Genomic DNA, 20,852 nt, shown 5'->3' on the forward strand with positions numbered 1-20,852 from the left:
GTTGTGCCTGATTTGCGTTTTAGTGTGAAAAGAGGCCAATTCGCACGTGGCACCATTTCACACAGCAAATCCTGCCCTTTGGCCGACCGTGACAATTCTTGGACAATTCACTGAAGGTTCATTGAAGTGCCAATGGCAGGGTCTCTGAAGAATTGTGCAAAAAGATTTACATTGTACGCAGTCCTTGAAACAGTATTTGGATAAAAGTGATATACTGATCATATCTTTACATCAAGTACATTATTCCCACTGACACGCAACGACTTTGAATTGACTGTGAGAATCGACCTGCTAGTCCGCCTGGTTGCCATGCTGTAGCAGTTGCTAAATATGATTTCAAGCCACAACCCCCTTGTCAATCCCACTGCTCTACTGTGCCCCCTCCTACTGCTCTACTGTGCCCCCTCCTACTGCTCTACTGTGCTCCCTCCCACTGCTCTACTGTGCTCCCTCCCACTGCTCTACTGTGCCCCCTCCTACTGCTCTACTGTGCTCCCTCCCACTGCTCTACTGTGCTCCCTCCCACTGCTCTATTGTGCCCCCTCCTACTGCTCTACTGTGCCCCCTCCTACTGCTCTACTGTGCTCCCTCCCAGTGCTCTACTGTGCTCCCTCCCACTGCTCTACTGTGCTCCCTCCTATTGCTCTACTGTGCTCCCTCCCACTGCTCTACTGTGCCCCCTCCTACTGCTCTACTGTGCCCCCTCCTACTGCTCTACTGTGCTCCCTCCCACTGCTCTACTGTGCTCCCTCCCACTGCTCTACTGTGCCCCCTCCTACTGCTCTACAGTGCTCCCTCCCACTGCTCTACTGTGCTCCCTCCCACTGCTCTACTGTGCTCCCTCCCACTGCTCTACTGTGCTCCCTCCCACTGCTCTACTGTGCTCCCTCCCACTGCTCTACTGTGCTCCCTCCTACTGCTCTACTGTGCTCCCCCCCACTGCTCTACTGTGCTCCCTCCTACTGCTCTACTGTGCTCCCTCCCGCTCCCTCCTGCTGCTCTACTGTGCTCCCTCCTACTGCTCTACTGTGCTCCCTCCCGCTCCCTCCCGCTCCCTCCTGCTGCTCTACTGTGCTCCCTCCCGCTCCCTCCCGCTGCTCTACTGTGCTCCCTCCTCCAGGCGCTCTGCCTGTTGCTTTGCTGCTGATGCTGACGGGTCCATCTCCACCTCCTACTGCCTGTTCCCCTTGTGTGCCTGCTGTCCTGCTGCTAGCGTGCCTTCGTCCCAAGTGCCTCTTCTGGGAGTTTTTTGGTCCTTTATTTAACCAGGGTAAATCACATTCAGATTTCCATTTCTTTTTCAAGTGGGCCCTGGGGCCTTTTCAGCAAAGCCCTGCTTCAGAGTCAAACAGTCACACACATTGACACATGGGAGCTGCCAAACCACTGTCTTATACTGATACACTGGAGCAGTAGTGGGTTAGGTGCCTTGCTCAAGGGCACTTCAACTGCAGGTGTTGAGGGAGGGGTGACTGTTGGTGATTCAGTTCCTCACCCAGATTTCTTCTGCTGGCCCGGGGATCCCTCTCCCGTTCACTCAAACACACAAACTGAACTGAATGAGTTCAAATGAAAATACTACTTGCATTGTTCAATTTGTTTTCGCTATGGCCCACACATGACCTGGTTGGAATTTGGGTCAACGGACACAGATCATTTTGTTGTGTCTGAAACATGTTGAAACTCTATAATGTAAATAACTACAGGCCGCTCTCCAAACTGTATATTTCAACAAAATTACTTGAAAAGCTTGTCAGCAATCAAGTGCAATTTTATCCAATCTGGATTCCCCTGCTTTTAATCAAATGTCATACGATGAATTGCCGATCTATAAGCTTGTAGATCTGCTTACTTTCGTTTGAAAATCTTTGAAATGCCCAAAATAGGGATGCCATGGTTGCTTAAAATAACAAACGGCATCATTGAGGCAATATATTGTAAAGAAATAACCTGTGCAGCACTCTTTATTGATTTGTTGAAAGGGTTCAATGCAGTTGACCGTAATAAGCGCTACGTTGTACCATTTTCATACTGACAATACTATTATTTATTGCTATTCATTCATTCTACAGTCTATTTGATGTTGCAGTCCCACCTGCAGCAACTAAAGTTGGTATTAAATACAGACACAACTTGTGCTGTTTTCCAATGTGAGAGAGTTACCACCAAATCCTCCAAGTAATAACTTCCCAAAGAAAAGTGATTGAAATAGTTCTCAGGCATTCTCATTGATCGCCAGTTATCTTTTAAAACCCACCTCTTCAATATGGCTTTCCGCAGCTAACTCCACCCAACCCCTTTTCTCATCACTCCACTGTTTCCATTGATTTTCTTCCTTAGTCTTAGCCTTTTCTTAGTGTTTTTTCCCCTAGTAACGTTTGCTTTTCTTTGTTGTTTTCCCCTCCCCATGTAAAGTGTATTTGGGTACTTAGATAAGCATTACATACATTTCAGATATTTTATTTTTATTATTTTAGCTTCACATTACTAATCTAGTTTCTAGGCAAAGTTAGGCTTCTACTTTAGAAATAAATCCTGATCCTATAGAGCTAGAAAATACCTTGTGTCCACAACCTTCTTGCCGTGACTTGTTGTAATATGAGTGCTTCTGCCCAATGTTTTCGGTCGCTGGACACTGCGTGTCATTGTGTCTTGCAATTTGCCACTGTTTGTAAAAATCATACCCACCATTACATTGTATGCTAAATATGATTGGCCACATGCTATACATATGCTATACAGCTATACGGTGTACTGTACATATCTCCTCAGAAGCCAAGGCAAGCATATTCTGCAGTTGACTGATCTGTGTGTATGCACTGAGCTGGATAAGGATGCTTTTTAAACATGCTGCCCACTTTGGCACCCTCCAGAAAGACTTACTGTTGCCAGAACTGATTTCATATGATGCCTTTGTTTCAATATTAAAGGGATTAGATTATTGATTCATAATCACATTTACAATATATAATTCACATACAAATTTACAAATTTGATGAATTTGCAGATACACAAAGTAGCTGGCCTAATGTAATGGCGGGTGGTTTGCAACACAGACTTTCAACAGGTTCTGCACAACAATAATCCAATAGAACTGATTTACATAGTCGAACAATGACCTCTCTTTCACCTTGCCGCAAGATGGGCATAAGTTTTTGCCATGCACACCGAGCACTTGCTAATGAGCTGTGTGTGTGTGTGTGTGTGTGTGTGTGTGTGTGTGTGTGTGTGTGTGTGTGTGTGTGTGTGTGAAACACAAGTCTCCGCCATGTCAGGAAGGTTATTCTGGGCCAGCAATGTTTGGAATTCGCCAGTCAGGATGGAATATGAAAATTCTGACGGATTCGTCTTGACACTTGACTAAAACATGTGTAGGAGTAATATAATGTTTTCTTCCTGGTGGCACTATAATAGGGCAATGTTAAAAGGATGTCATTTGTTGCTCAACTTAGTGCGAATGTGCGTGCAAAGTTTCACTGCAATCGGACGCTGCGTTCATGATCTGCACACCGAGCACTTGCTAATGAGCTGTGTGTGTGTGTGTGTGTGTGTGTGTGTGTGTGTGTGTGTGTGTGTGTGTGTGTGTGTGTGTGTGTGTGTGTGTGTGTGTGTGTGTGTGTGTGTGTGTGTGTGTGTGTGTGTGTGTGTGTGTGTGTGTGCGTGCGTGCGTGCGTGCGTGCGTGCGTGCGTGCGTGCGTGTCAGAGAGAGAGAGATAGAGAGATTGGGAGAGAGCATGCACTCCTGACAATTTGTCTTGCCGCATAGCAATTGTTCGGTTGAGTGGGTGTCCTCTTTTCTGTTCATCCCTCCTTTTTTTCTCCCTTTCTTTTCTCCCCCCCTTTCTTTACTCCACCCTTCTCCCCTCTCATAGGGTTTCTTCTCATCACTTCTTTGTTTGCTTCTCTTCACTCCAGCCTCGCTCCATCCCTCTCTTTTGCCCATCTCCTCCCCGTTGCGTTGCCGACAGATTCAGGGCAGTGAGTCTACAGGAAGTCTCACCTCATGAGCATCTATCTATATTAATGGTTCTCAAACTTTTTAATTTCAAGGCCCCCTAATAACTCTGAGAGAGTTATCGGCTTTATGTGATAATATATTGCAACATGTGCGCACAATGACACATTCATATTCTCATAAGATCCCCATCCCACACTTCATTCTAAATAGATTTATGTCATAAAAATGCTCTGTAATCTGCTAAGCCTGATTATTAATTCCTTGTGTCAATTTTGTTTATCAATCAAATATAAAAAAAAATAATGTGCCGTGCTTTTCGCTGCCTACACCAGAGAGAGAGGGGGGAGGAGTAATATATCATTATTGCCTGTTTTATTACAAAGCCAAAGCCTACGTCTCTTAGATTAAAAAAACTGCCTATTAATTTCAACTTGTATTGTTTGCGTTTTGTGCGTTGTTGTCCATGATGCTGAAGGGCATGAAGTGGGGATTTTTCTCTGCCACGGGAGGGGGCTTGCGCTCTGCACCCCACACCCCACAACCCCTGGTCTAAACGTCTTCCCCATGGCTATGCCTGTGTCTATTAGTTACACTGAAGAAGAGTGGCTTGCCCCAAAACGTCCATGTGGCAATTAAAAAGTCAAGTTGTGGTGCTGTCCTAGTCTTTCTTTTTCATTGTTTACTACTTTAAAGATAAACACGAGTTGAGCACATAGTGTTTTATTTAAAACTAGAAAAGTATAATCCTCGGAGTGCAGATCCCCACCAGGCCCGGTTGCCTACCCAGGGCTGTGTTATAGTACCACCATGAGGCCGATTTGAAAAGTTTGGGGGCAGAGGTTCTTCCTTGGCCTACTGCAAGTGTGCGTTTAAAATTTCACACCGATCGGCCCAGCGGTGCCCGAGATATGCTGCTCACAGGCAGGCAGACAGACAGATATGGACGGACTCACAGGAGTGAAAACATAATTCTTCACCTTCAGCCATTCCAGCCTGGCGGGGATAATAAAATACAATGCCATCAAAATATAATGGCCAGATTGCCATGAAACTTTTCATGCTTTGTGACACTGTGACATTTCCTCTACACGTCTACAGCCATCCTCAGGGCCAAAATGTCAACTTACTGCATCGAACACAGCATATCTCAAGTACAAACCATTTCAACTTCAACACAGCACTCATCAATGTCACTTCAGAACCCTGTCAACCAATAGGAGTGAAGCAGAGGCGGGACCAGAGAGAAGTATCAACGGTCTGTCCGTCTAACAAAGATTATGGAGCAACTTCACACTTGACGCTAATGCTAACGTCTCAACTAAAACAGGTCGACACTCTGCACTAAATAGAGGTTGCCGCAGGTCTCCGGTGGACAGAACTGGGACAGAGACAGTAGGGGTGAGGCCCAGAAAGGAAGACTCTGGCACCATTCAGTCCTTGGCCTGTAGGCATATGCTTGGTTCTGGTATACATCTTAACCACTATCCATGCATTGGAAAATGCCCTACTTTTAAAAAGATGATTCTACTGTAAACACAGAGTCGGGGAGTTGCCAAGTCCAGACAGATGGAACACCTTGGCAGAGAGAAGGGTCATTTTTTGCCAACGGTCAATAGTCTCACCCAGGGTGAGACTGATGGTATGACATGCCCCTCCCCCCTGCCCACTTCAATGCAGCTAATCAAAAAGATGTGAAACTAGAAAAAGTGCTCCTCGAAGCACAGGTCTCCGCCATGTCAGGAAGGTTATTGTGGGCCAGCAATGTTCGGAATTCGCCAATCAGGATGGAATATGAAAATTCTGACGGATTCGTCCTGACACTTAGTAATGTATTTTTTTCTTCCTGGTGGCACTATAATAGGGCGATGTTAAAAGGATGGCATTTGTTCCTCAACGTAGTGCGAATGTGCGTGCAAAGTTTCACCGCAATCGGACGCTGCGTTCATGATCTGTGGCATATTGTTCAAAACGGGCCACTCCTGCAAACCTTTGAAGCCAATCTTAGCCAATCAGGATGGAACATGAAAAATCTGAAAGACAAGTTTAAATGGCTATGGCTATGGATACTGTGTACCAATTTGTGTAATGTTTGGACAAAATCTGTAGGAGTACTGTCAAATTATTTTTTTTGCAAAAATCGGCCTCCTGGTAGCGCTGTAACAGGCTCATGTGAAAACTTTGGGTCAGAGGTTCAGCTCTGGCATCCAGGGAGTGTGTGTGCACAGTTTGGGTGCAAAACATAGTCTCGGCCATGCCTTTCAGCCTGGCGGAGACAACAATGAATGTGAATAATAAAGGGCTTTTCAGACAGGAAAAGACATACACGCCAAGTCATTCATTTTCAATGAGAAGGCAGGGAGGCACAGGCAATCTGACAGGCAGAGCGACAAACGCATGAAACTGTCACATTCGTGCTCATTTTACACACACGCCCACCCACGACAAGAGTTGAAATTATGAAATGAAAGCTTTTTTTTAACGCAACACGTTAAAACGTGTCTTTTCACAATCTATTATTCAGAGCCTTGTAGGCAGGAAATAGCATTTTTAAAAATAATGTATTTTTCATTTACAACTCTACTCTGTTCACCCTTGTGTGGCCGACCCTATGTAACATGAGCCAGGGACATAACAAAGAAGGACCAACAAACAATCAAAACAAGACGGGTCTGTAACAGCATGGCCTGTGTTGATGACTGTGTTGAACTCTATATTTGGGCAAGATCGATTGATCGATTGGTGTGTCTGACAATGATGAATTCACAAAATGTGAAAAATATTCACACCCCAAAAATATATTTATTTGGTTTAGATTATTTATATTTGGTTATTTGTTTCCTTGGCCTACAGGCAGTGTGCAACTGACATTTGGCGCTGACCGGCCCAGTAGTTTGCAAGATTAGCTGACAGACAGACAGACAGACAGACAGACGGACGGACATGGCCGGCTGGACGGACACATACACACACGCACACAGACACACGAATGCTCTTCTAGACAACGATTGTATACTACATAATGTATTCCATGTGTTTGTACAGAATGTGTGAAATAACCCAGACAAACATGTTCTCCCTCGGCTGGTCTGTGCCGCCCAGGGGCCCGTACGACATTTAAACAATGCAACCTCACACGAGCATGAGTAAATTGTTTTCCCGTGTAAATAATGTAAGGCAACTCCCTGCAGGGAGGAGGGATTGTCTTCCTGGAAAGTGCCGTGACATCAAAGATATATAGAATATAAGGTATATTTACAGAGGAAGGAGGTGTGGGGGTGGAAGGCAGAGGATGCTACTACCAAGGAGTTCAAGGAGTTAAACTATGCTCACTTGTATTTTGAGGCCAGCCATTCTTTTAGTATAGTTTGGGTAGGGAGTCGAGATCTATTAATGGGTTTTGGTAGGTCATTCCACATTGTGGTGGCAGCATAGTAGAATGCATTTTTCCCCATGTTTGAGCCGAATTTTGGGGCGAACGAGGTCAGAAGTAGTTCGATAGGTATCTGGGCACTGATCCTCTGAGTCTCTTGCTGTACTGTTTGCAATTTGTTAATAAAGTATTACAAAAAAATAAATAATTATAGTCACCCTGCCCTGATCCCCTGATGTCGCCGCATACTTGAGTAAAACAGGGTGAGGGAGGGAATGAGAGGGGACCAGGGCTTTAGAGCACTGGTTCTGTGCTCTAAAGAACCAGAATATGTATTAGGCCACAGACCCCCATCTGAAAACATTTTGTGCCACAGACCTCCATTCAAGTTTTGTGTTGTTTAATAAAAAATATCATCATTTCTTCTGCCCTGAATCTTTTTCCAAGATTTTTTGAAAATAGCAGATCTACAACCTCACAACTGATGTAAATGCTATTTTAACTATTTTTGCTGGAGATCCCATGTAGCCCCGTCAAGTACCCCTAGTGGTCCCCAGACCCCATGTTGAGAACCAGTGCTTTAGAGAGAGAGGGGGATAATCCTGCATGTGTGTGTGTGCATGCATGCAAGTGTGCATGTGTGTGCGTGGTATGCATGATGGCAACCAATCAACTTTGTCATAACATCCAGCACAACCACCTTATTAACATATTGATGAAGGCTAATCAATCTCTCTTTGTCTGTCTGCCTGTGCTGGCATTTCTTTTGTTCACATCAGGAACATTGCTGACAATTTACGACAAAAGATTGCCTTTTTATATGGAAATAAAGCCAGTTAATTATCCTTTACGTAGGAAGAATATTGTTGAATCAACTTTCCTACAGATTCTGGATATGGCGATGTAATTTCTATAGACAAGCTGCTGCCTTCACTGGCTGCGGCCCTTAGATTATGTTTACCACTCTTCCATGAGGTTTATTGCTATAGCTACAGCTATAATACTCACCAATGTATCCTGTATGATAAGGTCGGTTGGTCTTCTCTGTCTGAGAGACACAATAATCACTGATATCTGTATATCGTTGCTGTCGGGCAGAAACCCTTTATCTCCATATATCCACTAAATATTAACTACATTGGAACCATTTCAACACCGCTTCTTTTTTACATTTCCTGAAAAGTAACAGTTTTGGACATACAAGGTTTGTCCGATAGCCACGATATCTATAAAGCCCTCGGCAGAAAGTTACCATCGACATTGCATCAGAACTCTTGGTCCACTTTTAACCTTTTTAACTCTCCAGTGGCTGGTTCTCTGGGGGCCTCATGCTAGAACTGGTGAGAGACTGCTTTTAGTGCTAGTGCAGCAGAATCCCTCAGAATGTCCTGCAGCCTGACTTAAAACTGAATTCTCTTGTTCCACCTGGCCGCTTCGCGATTATGCTAGAAAATCATCCATTACCTGCAGCAAGAAATTGAAAACCAGGTTTACAAACATAAACCTCAAGGTGAATGACACTCTCATTTCATCCAAACGGGAAGTGAGTAAAATCCTCAACATATTCTTCACGACCGTGGCCTCAGAGTTAGTTGAAAAACTACCCCCTCACTCTGGGAGTCATGGTGGAGAGTATGTTGATTCATTTTACGATAAACAGGGTGTACGCAAAGATGATTTTAAACTCTCCCCTGTGTCAACAGATGAGGTGTTTAAAAAATTGAGTGCACTCCAACAACACAGAGCCACAGGTCCCGACAACATCCCCGCTAAATTTCTAAAAGACTCAGCCGCCTCCATTGCCCCAATCATTACCCACATAATAAACCTCTCCATCATACAGGGACGGGTCCCTAACGACTTCAAAAAAGCAAGAGTGACCCCTCTGTACAAAAAAGGAAACCAATTAGACCCTGGCAACTACCGCCCTATTTCTATTCTTAGCTCCATCTCGAAAGTCATGGAAAAAATAGTCTATGAACAGGTTGATAAGTACCTTGCCGAAAAAAATCTAATTTACGAATTCCAATCTGGTTTCAGAACAAACCACTCCACTGACACATGCCTTCTCTATTTGAACGACTCTATCAAACAAGATGTCGACAAGGGCAAATATTGCGGCATGGTCATGCTGGACCTCCAGAAGGCTTTTGACACCGTTAATCACCCAATTATGATCAATAAGCTCAAAGCAATAGGCTTTGATGACACGTCGGTGAACTGGATGAGATCCTACCTGGAGGGGAGGGAGCAAGTGGTGGAAGTAAACGGCACCCAGTCCCCTCCTCTCCCAGTGACTTGTGGTGTTCCTCAAGGAAGCATACTAGGACCACTACTGTTCCTGATATATGTGAATGATATGTCCTCAGCTTGCGACTGCAAACTGTTCCTGTTCGCAGATGACTCGGCTCTGCTGGTCTCGGACAGGGACAGGCTGCAGGTTGAGAAAACTCTCAGCACTGAACTCAACAAGATCTGCATCTGGCTCTCCGACAACAAACTCTCATTACACCTGGGTAAAACTGAATCCATCCTCTTTGGGTCCAACCCTAACCTTAGAAAGGCTGAGAGTTTCACGATCAAAGTGGGTGAAAATGTTATCACAAGAAAGGAGGAAATTACCTACCTGGGTTCCATCTTGGAGGCAAACCTCTCAGGTGACAAAAACGCTGAAAAGACGATCAAAAAGGTCCACAAAATAACACGGAGGATGTGGAGGCTTGTTCGTAAAGTCAGTAAGAATACTCTGAAGATTCTTATAGGGGCCCTCATACAAGGTCATTATGATTATGCATGCACTTCATGGTATCACAACACCTCCAAGGCCCTAAAAACAAGGCTCCAAACATCCCAAAACAAACTTGTAAGGCTACTTCTTGGCCTCAATTACAAAACCCATCTAACCCCTGATCATTTTGCTAGGCTTGGATGGCTTAGGGTTGAGGACAGAGTACAGCAACTTGCTATGGGCCTGGTCTTCAAGATACACCACAACATTGGGATCCCCCTGTATTTGTCAAAATACTTCCAAAATGTTAATCAAGTCCATGATCATAACACCAGAGGCAGCTCCACAAACCATGTTCAACCCAGATTTGGCACAACAAAGGGAATGAACTCTTTCTCATGCTATTCATCTAAAATGTGGAATGCCCTACCAAAAGGAGTAAAGGAGTGCAAAACCCTACTCACTTTCAAAAATGCCCTAAAGATACACCTTCAGGAGGCTGCAATTCAAAAATGGCCCCTGTCCAAGTCCTAACCTACCCCATGTCCTAACCTAACCCCCCCCCCCCTCTCTTTCTTTTTTGTACATATTTTTCACCCTTCATACCAGTAACCTGTAAACTGATTGTATGACATTCTGTATAGTAGTGTGTATATCTGTCTGTCTCTTATATGTCAACATGATTTGTGTGCATGGGGATCTCATCTTAAACAAGCTACGTGCTTAACTGAGCTATCCAGTTTAGTAGACCTTGTATTGCGAATTTGTACTTCCATGTACTGTTATGTACTGTCATGTACTGTTCTCATGTCTTACTAAATAAAGTACATCAATCAATCAATCAAAACCTGACTGTAAAGGTTTTACTTCTGTATACCGTTGCTCTGTGTTGTTGATGCTATTGTTTTTCTTTTTGCCTTGTATAGCTGTACACGACAGTACTATTTATTTTCCTTAAGCTTTACCTGTGGCAACTGAATTTCCCCCATGGGATAAATGAAGGTATCTATCTATCTAATGGTTTTAGATGGGTTTGTTGTTTATTTGTACGTTTACTCCTTTCATTCTGTTTATTCTCTTTAACCGTTCATTCAACTGTTGAATATCATATTTAGAAAAGGTTTCAGATGGGAAAAAAGCAGAGATCAGGGGAACCTTCTGAGACCTTCCAGAGCAAAGATTATTGACTTCAAAATCTCAAAATCGCCCCGGACTGACCGCTACGACACGTGTGTTAAGTGGTCAGATGGGTGGGCTGCGAACGCTTTCAAGATTTTCAAGTGGGCCCTGATCTATGACCATATCAATGGACTTGTCTCCATTGTATTCCATAATTGTATTCCACGTAATGATACGTGTTTGTTTATCTCAGTGGGGTTGCGGTCACTAAGTATTAAGTCTGGGTTTCAATTCATTTTCTGGCAGTTGGCTGGAAAGTAGCAAGGGCTCGGCCAAAAAACCTTGGCACTCCTGTCTACTATGGCCATTATGGCCAAATGACTGTATGTCCATATAGTTACAGTAGTCTGTCTTGGTGAAGTGATTGATATGAAGATGTTATCTTACCGTGCTCATCCAAGAGGATGTTGTCTGGTTTGATGTCTCTGAAAAGAAAAAAAAAACAGACAGAAAACATAGTGCCATTAGTTTAATTGGCTACTAAATCACTGTGTGTGTGTGTGTGTGTGTGTGTGTGTGTGTGTGTGTGTGTGTGTGTGTGTGTGTGTGTGTGTGTGTGTGTGTGTGTGTGTGTGTGTGTGTGTGTGTGTGTGTGAGAGAGAGCGCATGTTTGTGCATGCATAAACACAGCAATCAGTATAGAGCTCTTTCTGCAGATGACATCTACTGGGTAAACAGCTCTTGGTGTCATTTGCAAGGAACAACAAGACGTAGGCTAGTCTGTTGTACGTCTGTATGCACAAGTGCGTTGTTACCATGACAGTCAGGCAGCCATCTGTCCCTCATGTTTACTGAATCAACGGAAATGCAACAATGCAAAGTGGCACTAGGCAAACATATTATGCCAGTGTCACCTTTCAAAGCAATCAAGCTCAAGGTGTTGCTGAATCATGTTGATCACGATCCAACCCTAAGCTGGGCTTAAACACACAGACGCACAGCAAAGCAGCTTCATCCACAAAACACAGGAAGATGATGAATACAAAGAGTGGAGAGGCAGAAAATGAAGACAGATAATGATACTGAAACCCTGATTCCTAACAGACAGTGACGCTCAATATTTTGTTCTGGTTTTCTCAGACAAATAGAAATACCCAGGCGTGCGTGCGTGCGTGCGTGCGTGTAGAGTAAGTGCCTGACAGTGCACAGAGTTTGCTTTATTGTTACATCTTGTGTACGGTAAGAGTACAATTATTTTGTTCTGGTTTTCTCAGACATTGTAGCAGCAATGAGAGTAATGGTAAACATATACAACAACAAGGAAATAACAAAAAAGGAATTATCAGAGAATCAAAGAATAGCAGGAGTATCAAGACAGTTTGTCTATTGGTCCTATAGCAGTTTAGGTGCTTGAAGGTACTTTGTGCAAGGTTCTCACTCCTAAGTTATAAACTTCTTTCATTCTGTCTTTCTTTCTTTCTTTCCTCTGTCTCTCATCCCCTCTACTGTACATGTACACACACTACTTTACATCATACTATGATAAGGCTCTCTGTCTCCCTGCTATCAGTCATTCAGACCAGGCTTTTCTCTCACATCTCAGTCAGTCACATCACACTGCCGGCTGTCGTGTTTAAATGAAGGCAAATAAAAGTAAATCACTGTGTGCGTGCGTGCGTGTCACAACTGTGTCATAAATGTCACAGTTGTCAGGCAGGGTTTCCCCGATACAGACTGACTGAGTCTGGAGACTGAGCGCTGTTGAAGATCTGCTTCATCTACGCATGATCAGATGGGACGGAATTCATTCAGCTTGATTTGAACTTTTGTTCTTGATGATTTATCTATTACATTTGGGGCCATAGAAATTGCACAAATGTCCCCTATTTGTGCTATTTGTCGTATGGCAAATAGAAATACCCAGGCGTGCGTGTGTGCGTGCGTGCGTGCGTGCGTGCGTGCGTGCGTGCGTGCGTGCATGTAGAGTAAGTGCCTGACAGTGCACAGAGGACAGTGGAATAGTAATGATGGACAGGTAAGCAGATAGGAACAGACACGACTTTGAACCAACAAAGTCCGGGTTGGTGCCCTGGCCTGCATCAGTTGCCCCAAGGCTTAAGTCAGTCTGTTCTCTCTGTTCCTCTTTAAACGCAACATCAGTGCGGTTCACTGTTCAGTGTTTGAAAAAAAAAAGAATGTTCAAAGTTTTTCACATTCTTTTTGGAAAGTAGGACCTACCAGCTCTACCAGCTCACAACGGGTCACATTGCGACACATTGTCAGCTTGTAGATCAGCTATTTTCACCATGTGACACCATCCTATGACAACGTATAAATTAGGGTGTGTTTATCTTCTCTCTCATACAGTATTGTGTGTGCATTTGTTTATTCATACTGTAAATGTATGCTTTATTGTCTGCTTGCTGTCAGTGACATAGAGTTTGTGATACAAGAGTTAGCACAAGACAAGTACTGTAGAATGAAATCTTGTTTTCTTTGATTTAGGATTATTCAATGAAACTGTAGAGCATTTTATGGCTGTTGATCTATGGAAAGAAGCAGCAACATAACTGCACTAATGTAACTGTGTGGTGCCAACTGAATTTTCCCTGTGGGTTCAATAAAGGTCTGCCTGTCCATCTGTCTGTCTACAGTATTCAAGTTGTTGTTGTTGTTTTAGTCGTCTGAACTTGGACAGGTTTGCATTATAAAATGCATGGGCTAAGGTGTAACAGCAGGTTAGGCTGTGGGAACTGCAGCGATACCAGAGGAGAGTGGCAGATGTGATCCCAGTGCAGGCTGGGGTGGGGGAGTGGGGATCAACCTGAGGCTTTTACCGTTTCAATTTTCTCTCCTTTTTCTTCAGCTCACATAGTTGGTGGTTATGTCAGAGGAGATGTTTTTCTGAAGCTCTTAACTGGAATGAATTGCAAAGTGAAAAGAGGTGACTGGTGTGTTTTTGTTCCACAGCTTTTAACCACTTTTAACCAATTTCATCCCTACCATGGGCAGGTCTTTATAGGCGAGCGTTAAAGCATTCCAGAGATATTACACTTTGATCTTTATGCAATACCTTTGGTCAACCAGTAGGTGTCCCACAGGCTCTGAGTTAGTTATTGCGAACGCGATAACTAACGCGATAACTAGCGGCGAAGCCGCGCCTCCGCCCAAGTGGAGCATACTATGAAACTCTGCTCGGCTTGTGTGTGTGTGTGTCTGTGTGCAATACTGTGCGTGCACTGCCTGTGTGCAGCCACAGCGTGCGCCAGAGTGCAGCTACAGTCAAAACACACACACACGTCCTTAAATACACAATATTTTGGAGCTGCGTTCGCTTCCAGCGTTCGCGCGTCTTACTTGTTAACTACATTGGTTAAAATAGTGCTTTATTCAACAACCAAAAAAAGCTATGGATTGACGATTTAAGCTCACACTCTGTTTCAGAGCGACTCTACAGTGTCTATTGTTTAAGCAGTAGAAAAATTGTGAATCCAGTTAAACAGCACAAACTATAGTGAAGTACAAATGGATTTAAAGGAGAATGGACATTGACCTACAGTAAGTGCACACATCACAAGCGCTATGGAAAGGGGGGGGGGGGAGAAACGCTATACTTGGGCAAACAACGTTTTAGGTGCAGGCTGGGAGGTTGTTATATATCATAGACACGTCCCAAATAAAATATGTTTTTAAAAATCCACTACAAGAACAAATTTAACAAGAAAGTAGTTCCTGGCTTCCCGAGACTGAGAGCACAAACCAGAAAGAGCAACTTCTTGACAGAGACTATAGTGCCTGTTAACTCAATTGATTGCCTGTTAACTCCATTGAGATGGCTGTGTGCTAGATGTCAATTATTCCCAGAGAAACACATAGAGAAACAAAACGTAACTGTTAGCTCAATCTCATTGTAACGAAGATATTTAAAATAAATTCTTAATTTTTTAAAGCCAGATTTAACTACTACGTCCGTGAACTTCACGTGCTAGCTTAGCTGCTTACTTAGCATAGCGACCGAGACTCCAGCACAGATGGTTTTGGAGGAATGGGGAGCGCTTGTTTTCCTTACAAGTCCGAAGCCCCTCAGTCACTCGCCGTCCCATAGACATACAAAGGTAGACGCCTCCTCCGACTCTGGGCCGTCTGTATCGCAGCCGTATATTTGAGGAGGCACGATTCCTGGCTACTGGCCTATCACAGCGCGTCTTTCCCAGGACTTGGCAGAATCTAGTTGCATAAAAATATAACAGGATATTTATACAACAAGATTCTGACAAGTCCCGGAAAAGACGCGCTCTGATTGGCCAGTAGTCAAATATTGCGGCCGCGATACAGGTTGCTTCAATGAACTGTAGCGGCCAATGAGGTATCTAGGGTTCTATATATGCGCCGTCCTACACGAGCGGTGCTTAGAAGCCCAGAATGGCCGGGGCTTGTAAGGAAAACAAGCGCTCCCCTTCCCTCGTTCAGTTACAGATAAGCTAGATCACTGTAGAAACAATTAAAGCACCTGTGATAGATATAAGCTGATCTAAGGAGAAGATTATAGTGTGTTTTATCACATCTACAAAACGTAAACCAGCCAATCAGAATCAACGATTGGGTCTATTTGTTTTAGAAACCAGCGATTCCCAACCTGTGGGCCATAACGATATTGCAAGTGGGCCCCCAAATAACTGGCAAACTACTAACTTAGTACTAAGTTAATAAAAAAAAAAAGTAAACAATGTCATGGTAATATTCTTTAAAATCTTCATTTTAATTGTGATACCGATAAATAGGAAATATGAATGTTAGTTCCATTGATCCAAGCTGGAATACAATCGACTGATTGATCAGTAAAACAAACATGCTCTGAAAATGCACACGGCCCACCCATTTGACCTCTTAACACGTTAAGTGGTTAAATGGGTGGCCCACGAATGCTTTTGAGATTTTCAAGTGGGCCCTGATCCAAAAAAGGTCGGGAACAGCTGATTTAAACCCAAAAGGCCATTCATCCACCTCCTCAAAAAGTGTTATTTTATGTACAGTACACTGACAAATTCCCTGCTCTCGTTTCCGCTTCAGTGAACTGGGGTGTGTGTGTGTGTGTGTGTGTGTGTGTGTGTGTGTGTGTGTGTGTGTGTGTGTGTGTGTATGTGTGTGTGTGTGTGTGTGTGTGTGTGTGTGTGTGTGTGTGTGTGTGTGTGTGTGTGTGTGTGGGGGCGGGGGGACAGACGGACGAGAAAGGTCAGCCATGTAGCCTTTAATTAGCTGCCATTTGCCTCAAGGAATGCCACTGTGGGAGAGAGGAAGAAGGTTCCATTGCTTAAATGCAGGTGGTGGTCAAGAGAAAGAGATGAGTTATTACCATAACTCATTTTTGACCGAAGTTGTAGGTGTCGTTGGGTCACACTCACCATGATCATCATCATGTGTATTTTTCTGGGTGGTTTTCAAGATCTACATGGCTGAAAGAGTTGTGTTACAAAAGTGATGGGTTGCACTCAGAATGGCAAGAGTGAGTTTTGTATGTATTTTTGTATTTTGTATTGTTGTTTCATCTCAATGTCTTTGGCTATAAAGGACAAACGTTTCGGCTATCCAGCCTTCGTCAGTTGTGAGCATGAAAGAGTTGTGAGCATTGTGTACTGGCATGTGTGTTCAGTCAAATGAAAGTTTTTTTGCACTAAAGCGATAGTGCAGTGGTTAAGGGCCTCCTTGTCGGGAACGCAGAGTACACCCCTGTAGAATTTAATCTGGAGAGTGTTTGTTCCTTTACCTCCTCCATGCTGTCTTGTTCCCTCAACTTTAAAGAAAATGCAAGTGTCTAGTCCCCATCTTAAGTTGAAAATGTAATTTAAAAAACTGGGGTAGAAAAAACTGCCCGGGGCACAACGTGTCATGACGGTTTGCAGAATGAAAGCTGTTGCTTATAACCAGGAAATAGAAAACGATTGATGCCTTGGGTGTAGAACGCTGATATCCACACACAGTGCACCACCTGATGTTTTAGACTCATCTCACTCTCTCCATCTGTTTTCCCCTTCTATCCCTCCCTCCCTGCTCTCTCTCTCGCTCGCTCTCTCACACACACACACACACACACACGCACGCGGGCGTACCCGCACACACGTACCCGCACACACACACACACACACACACCATCCCTCCTCCTCTGTCAGGATGAAGTTCACTGTACAGGAGCTGTCTATGCTGGCACACAGGGTACGGTCACACATGCGCAAATTACATATTTGCCGCCCGTGCACTTCCATTCCATGCGAGCGACAGGGACGGAGCCTCTGGTAACAATCGCCTGAAAGAGTGCTTCCCGTCTTGGTACTGCAATTCTGTTATTTTTGAAGTTTCCAAATTGTGTCCCAGTTTGAATTTTGCATTCACCCAGACGTATCAGTAGGCAGAGATCTCAGATCGGCTGGCTATGCGAGACTACCTAAATATTTGATCCTCAATAAACTGAAGTATAACTGAAAACCAAGCCTTGTGAGCCAGCTCTTTGTTTGCTGAATGGAACCAAATGAACTGGCTCCTTGTAAAGACTCTAAATGCCCATCAGATTTGACCCAATCTCAATCATGTCCTGTTCATGGTGACGGGCAACTTGGCAGCTGGCCGTGCATGATGTCACTCGTTCATTAGCCTACTTTCGTCCAGTGTGGCGGTGCAATGGCGTCCATTAGCGGCATGAAGCAGATGGGTCTGTCTCCGCTACAGTTTGGTGCAAGTGCAGCGCGGGAAAAGGGAGGAGCGATCTTTCAGGCGATACCTCGACCATCTGCCAACTCTCTGAGCGATACCTTGGGAGGTGATGTCCTCGCAAATGGACATGTGTTACATAGAAACATGTAGCCTGCAGTATGTGCTACCGCTGTCACGCTAGCACAGAATGTCTCTCTGGCCCTTCTGCTAAGTCTTATGTCTGTCTTCTTCTTGCTCTCTTTGTTTCTTTCCTTTTCGTTCTTTCTCTCTTCATTTATTTATTTTTTGTTCTATTTTCTTTATTACTCATTCTTTTTTGTTCCGTTCTTCCTCTCTATTTTCTTTCTTCTTCTTTTCTTCAGAAAACAGAAGTGCAGAGTGAAGCTTTAGGTTGATAAGCTGATTTCTAGTACAGTTTTCAGTTTTGTGTCATTGGTATGTCATCTCTTTGAACACCAAACATAACAATTTCAGCACAAGGCTACACATTTTATTGTTCTTTCTTTCTTTCTTTCAGTCTTTCTCTCCTTCATTTTTTAGGCCTTCCGTCTTTCTTTATGCTTTCTCTCCCTGTCTTCCTTCTTTCTTTCTTTCTTTCTTTCTTCCCATCCCGCTTTCTTAATTTCTCTCCTTGATTTTTTTCTTTCCTCCTTTGTTCTTCCATTCTCTTGTCTATTTCCTTCTTTCTCCCCCACTCTTTCACCGTCTGAACTCATACTTCGTCCAGAGACCCAGAATGGTGTCAGTGAATCAGATATGAGAGAAAAAATGTAATTACTAATCCCATTGACTGCACTCTCCATGAATTTAATCACATCACTTGGATAAATGAGGGAAAACAGAGGGCAGATATGGGAGCTGCTGAAGGATGAATTGAGCAAACAGTTGATAAGCCAACAAACCAGCGAGGCCTCAGCTAAAGGGACCGGGGCAGCGCAGAGTGCAAGCTGATCCTCTTGGCTTTTCTCTCAGTTGACTGACCCTACAAGCTATTAGCAGGATCTAATGGCCTCATTACAGGCAGCTATCAGTGGTAGAGGGGTAACTGAACCCCCTACCTGGCCATATGACACGGCACTGATACCAGAGCACACAGACACACCTGGGAGCTGACACTGATACACACATGACACACACACACACACACACACACACACACACACACACACACACACACACACACACACACACACACACACACACACACACACACACACACACACACACACACACACACACACACACACACACACACACAGGCGTACACACGCATACATGTTATGCACACTTGGGCAAACAGAAACACACTGATACACACATGACACACACACACACACACACACACACACACACACACACACACACACACACACACACACACACACACACACACACACACACACACACACACACACACACACACACACACACACACACACACACACACTCCTCCCAGAAACATCCAATTATGCACATACAGTATGCAAAGATGGGCACACAGGTGCACACATTTATGCACAAATACAAAGCTACAGGTTAAAAATATGAGAACACTAGGGGTCTAACGTAGATCTTTGAAGAGGCACATTACTTGCCTGACATGATTGCACATACAGCTCTACTGTACTGTACAGACAGCTATAGCTACTGTAGCTAGAGATGCATGTTATTATTGTCAAATTCTACCACGACCATAACCGTAAAAGTGTATTCAGGCAGAGTTTGATGGTTGTTGTGTTTTAGGAGCTTGTCTCTTCAAGCTGGGGACTGTGTAACAAATGACCCTTCTGTCACACTACACAAAACACTAAGAGAGTATACCAACAAACGCACGCATGATAACACGCACGTTTGTATTACTATACTTGTGAGGACGTCAATATTTTAAGAGGGTGGTTTTAAGAATGGCATGTCATTTTCTTCTACAATTTTCAAATTGTAAGCGCCCGTCTCCCCACATATTTTTTACAATAAAACAACCATTTCTCTTGTGACAACCATGAAATTCTAAAGTACAGTAAAGTAATACAAGACACACACACACACACACACACACACACACACACACACACACACACACACACACACACACACACACACACACACACACACACACACACACACACACACACACACACACACGTCCACTAAAAACACCCATTCAGCAAAATCAACGGTTCAGAGTAGCTTTCCCAAAGTCAGACAGACCCTGCCTTTGAAAGCTAGCTGTGCCTGCCCTGATAACGAACACACTCTCTTTCTCACTTCTCTCTCTCACACACACACACACACACACACACACACACACACACACACACACACACACACACACACACACACACACACACACACACACACACACACACACACCCTCACCCTTTTCTCTCTCTCTCTCTCTCTCTCTCTCTCTCTCTCTCTCTCTCTCTCTCTGTCTCTCTCTCGCTAACACCATCCCTCCTCTCTGTCTCATTCTTGTCAGCTCTATCTGTCAAATGAGAACAGCTCTGAACAGTGAGTGCTAACATAAGAACGTGAAAACATGTGTGTGTGTGTGTGTGTGTGTGTGTGTGTGTGTGTGTGTGTGTGTGTGTGTGTGTGTGTGTGTGTGTGTGTGTGTGTGTGTGTGTGTGTGTGTGTGTGTGTGTGTGTGGATGACATTATCTAATTTGGACCGGTGTTCTTCTTCATTTTGGAGAAGAAACCAACAGAAGGGGGGCGTACTGTACACTGATGCCACCCAGTCAACTCAAAGAACGCCATGGCAAAGAAACCTCACAACACAATTATCAGTGATGAATAATTCACACTCGCTGTTCAGGAAAAAAGTAATTGTGTCAGCTTTGCCTTCTATCTATGCCTGAGGGCCCATTTGGGTCCATTTTCACACTTATATTATATGGAGGATTCTGGGATTTTGCAGTGGATATCTGTCTCGCTCTCTCTCCTGAAAGGCGCAAAAACCTCGCACTCTC

The 20,852-nt window shown here is 44.0% G+C and overlaps 1 protein-coding gene across 1 annotated transcript in view; it reads right to left on the minus strand.

Annotated features, from left to right (window-relative positions):
- stk32a (serine/threonine kinase 32A) overlaps positions 1–20,852 on the minus strand; it is a 115,041-nt gene that overhangs the window by 38,941 nt on the left and 55,248 nt on the right. Inside the window, exon 5 of the mRNA XM_084074901.1 lies at positions 11,623–11,660. Within this exon, the coding sequence (XP_083931027.1) occupies positions 11,623–11,660 (38 nt within the window). The remainder of the gene's footprint in view (positions 1–11,622; positions 11,661–20,852) is intronic.

This window comes from Gymnoscopelus microlampas (assembly GCF_963454915.1).
Source record: "Gymnoscopelus microlampas genome assembly, chromosome: 12".
In the NCBI taxonomy this organism is placed as follows: domain Eukaryota; kingdom Metazoa; phylum Chordata; class Actinopteri; order Myctophiformes; family Myctophidae; genus Gymnoscopelus; species Gymnoscopelus microlampas.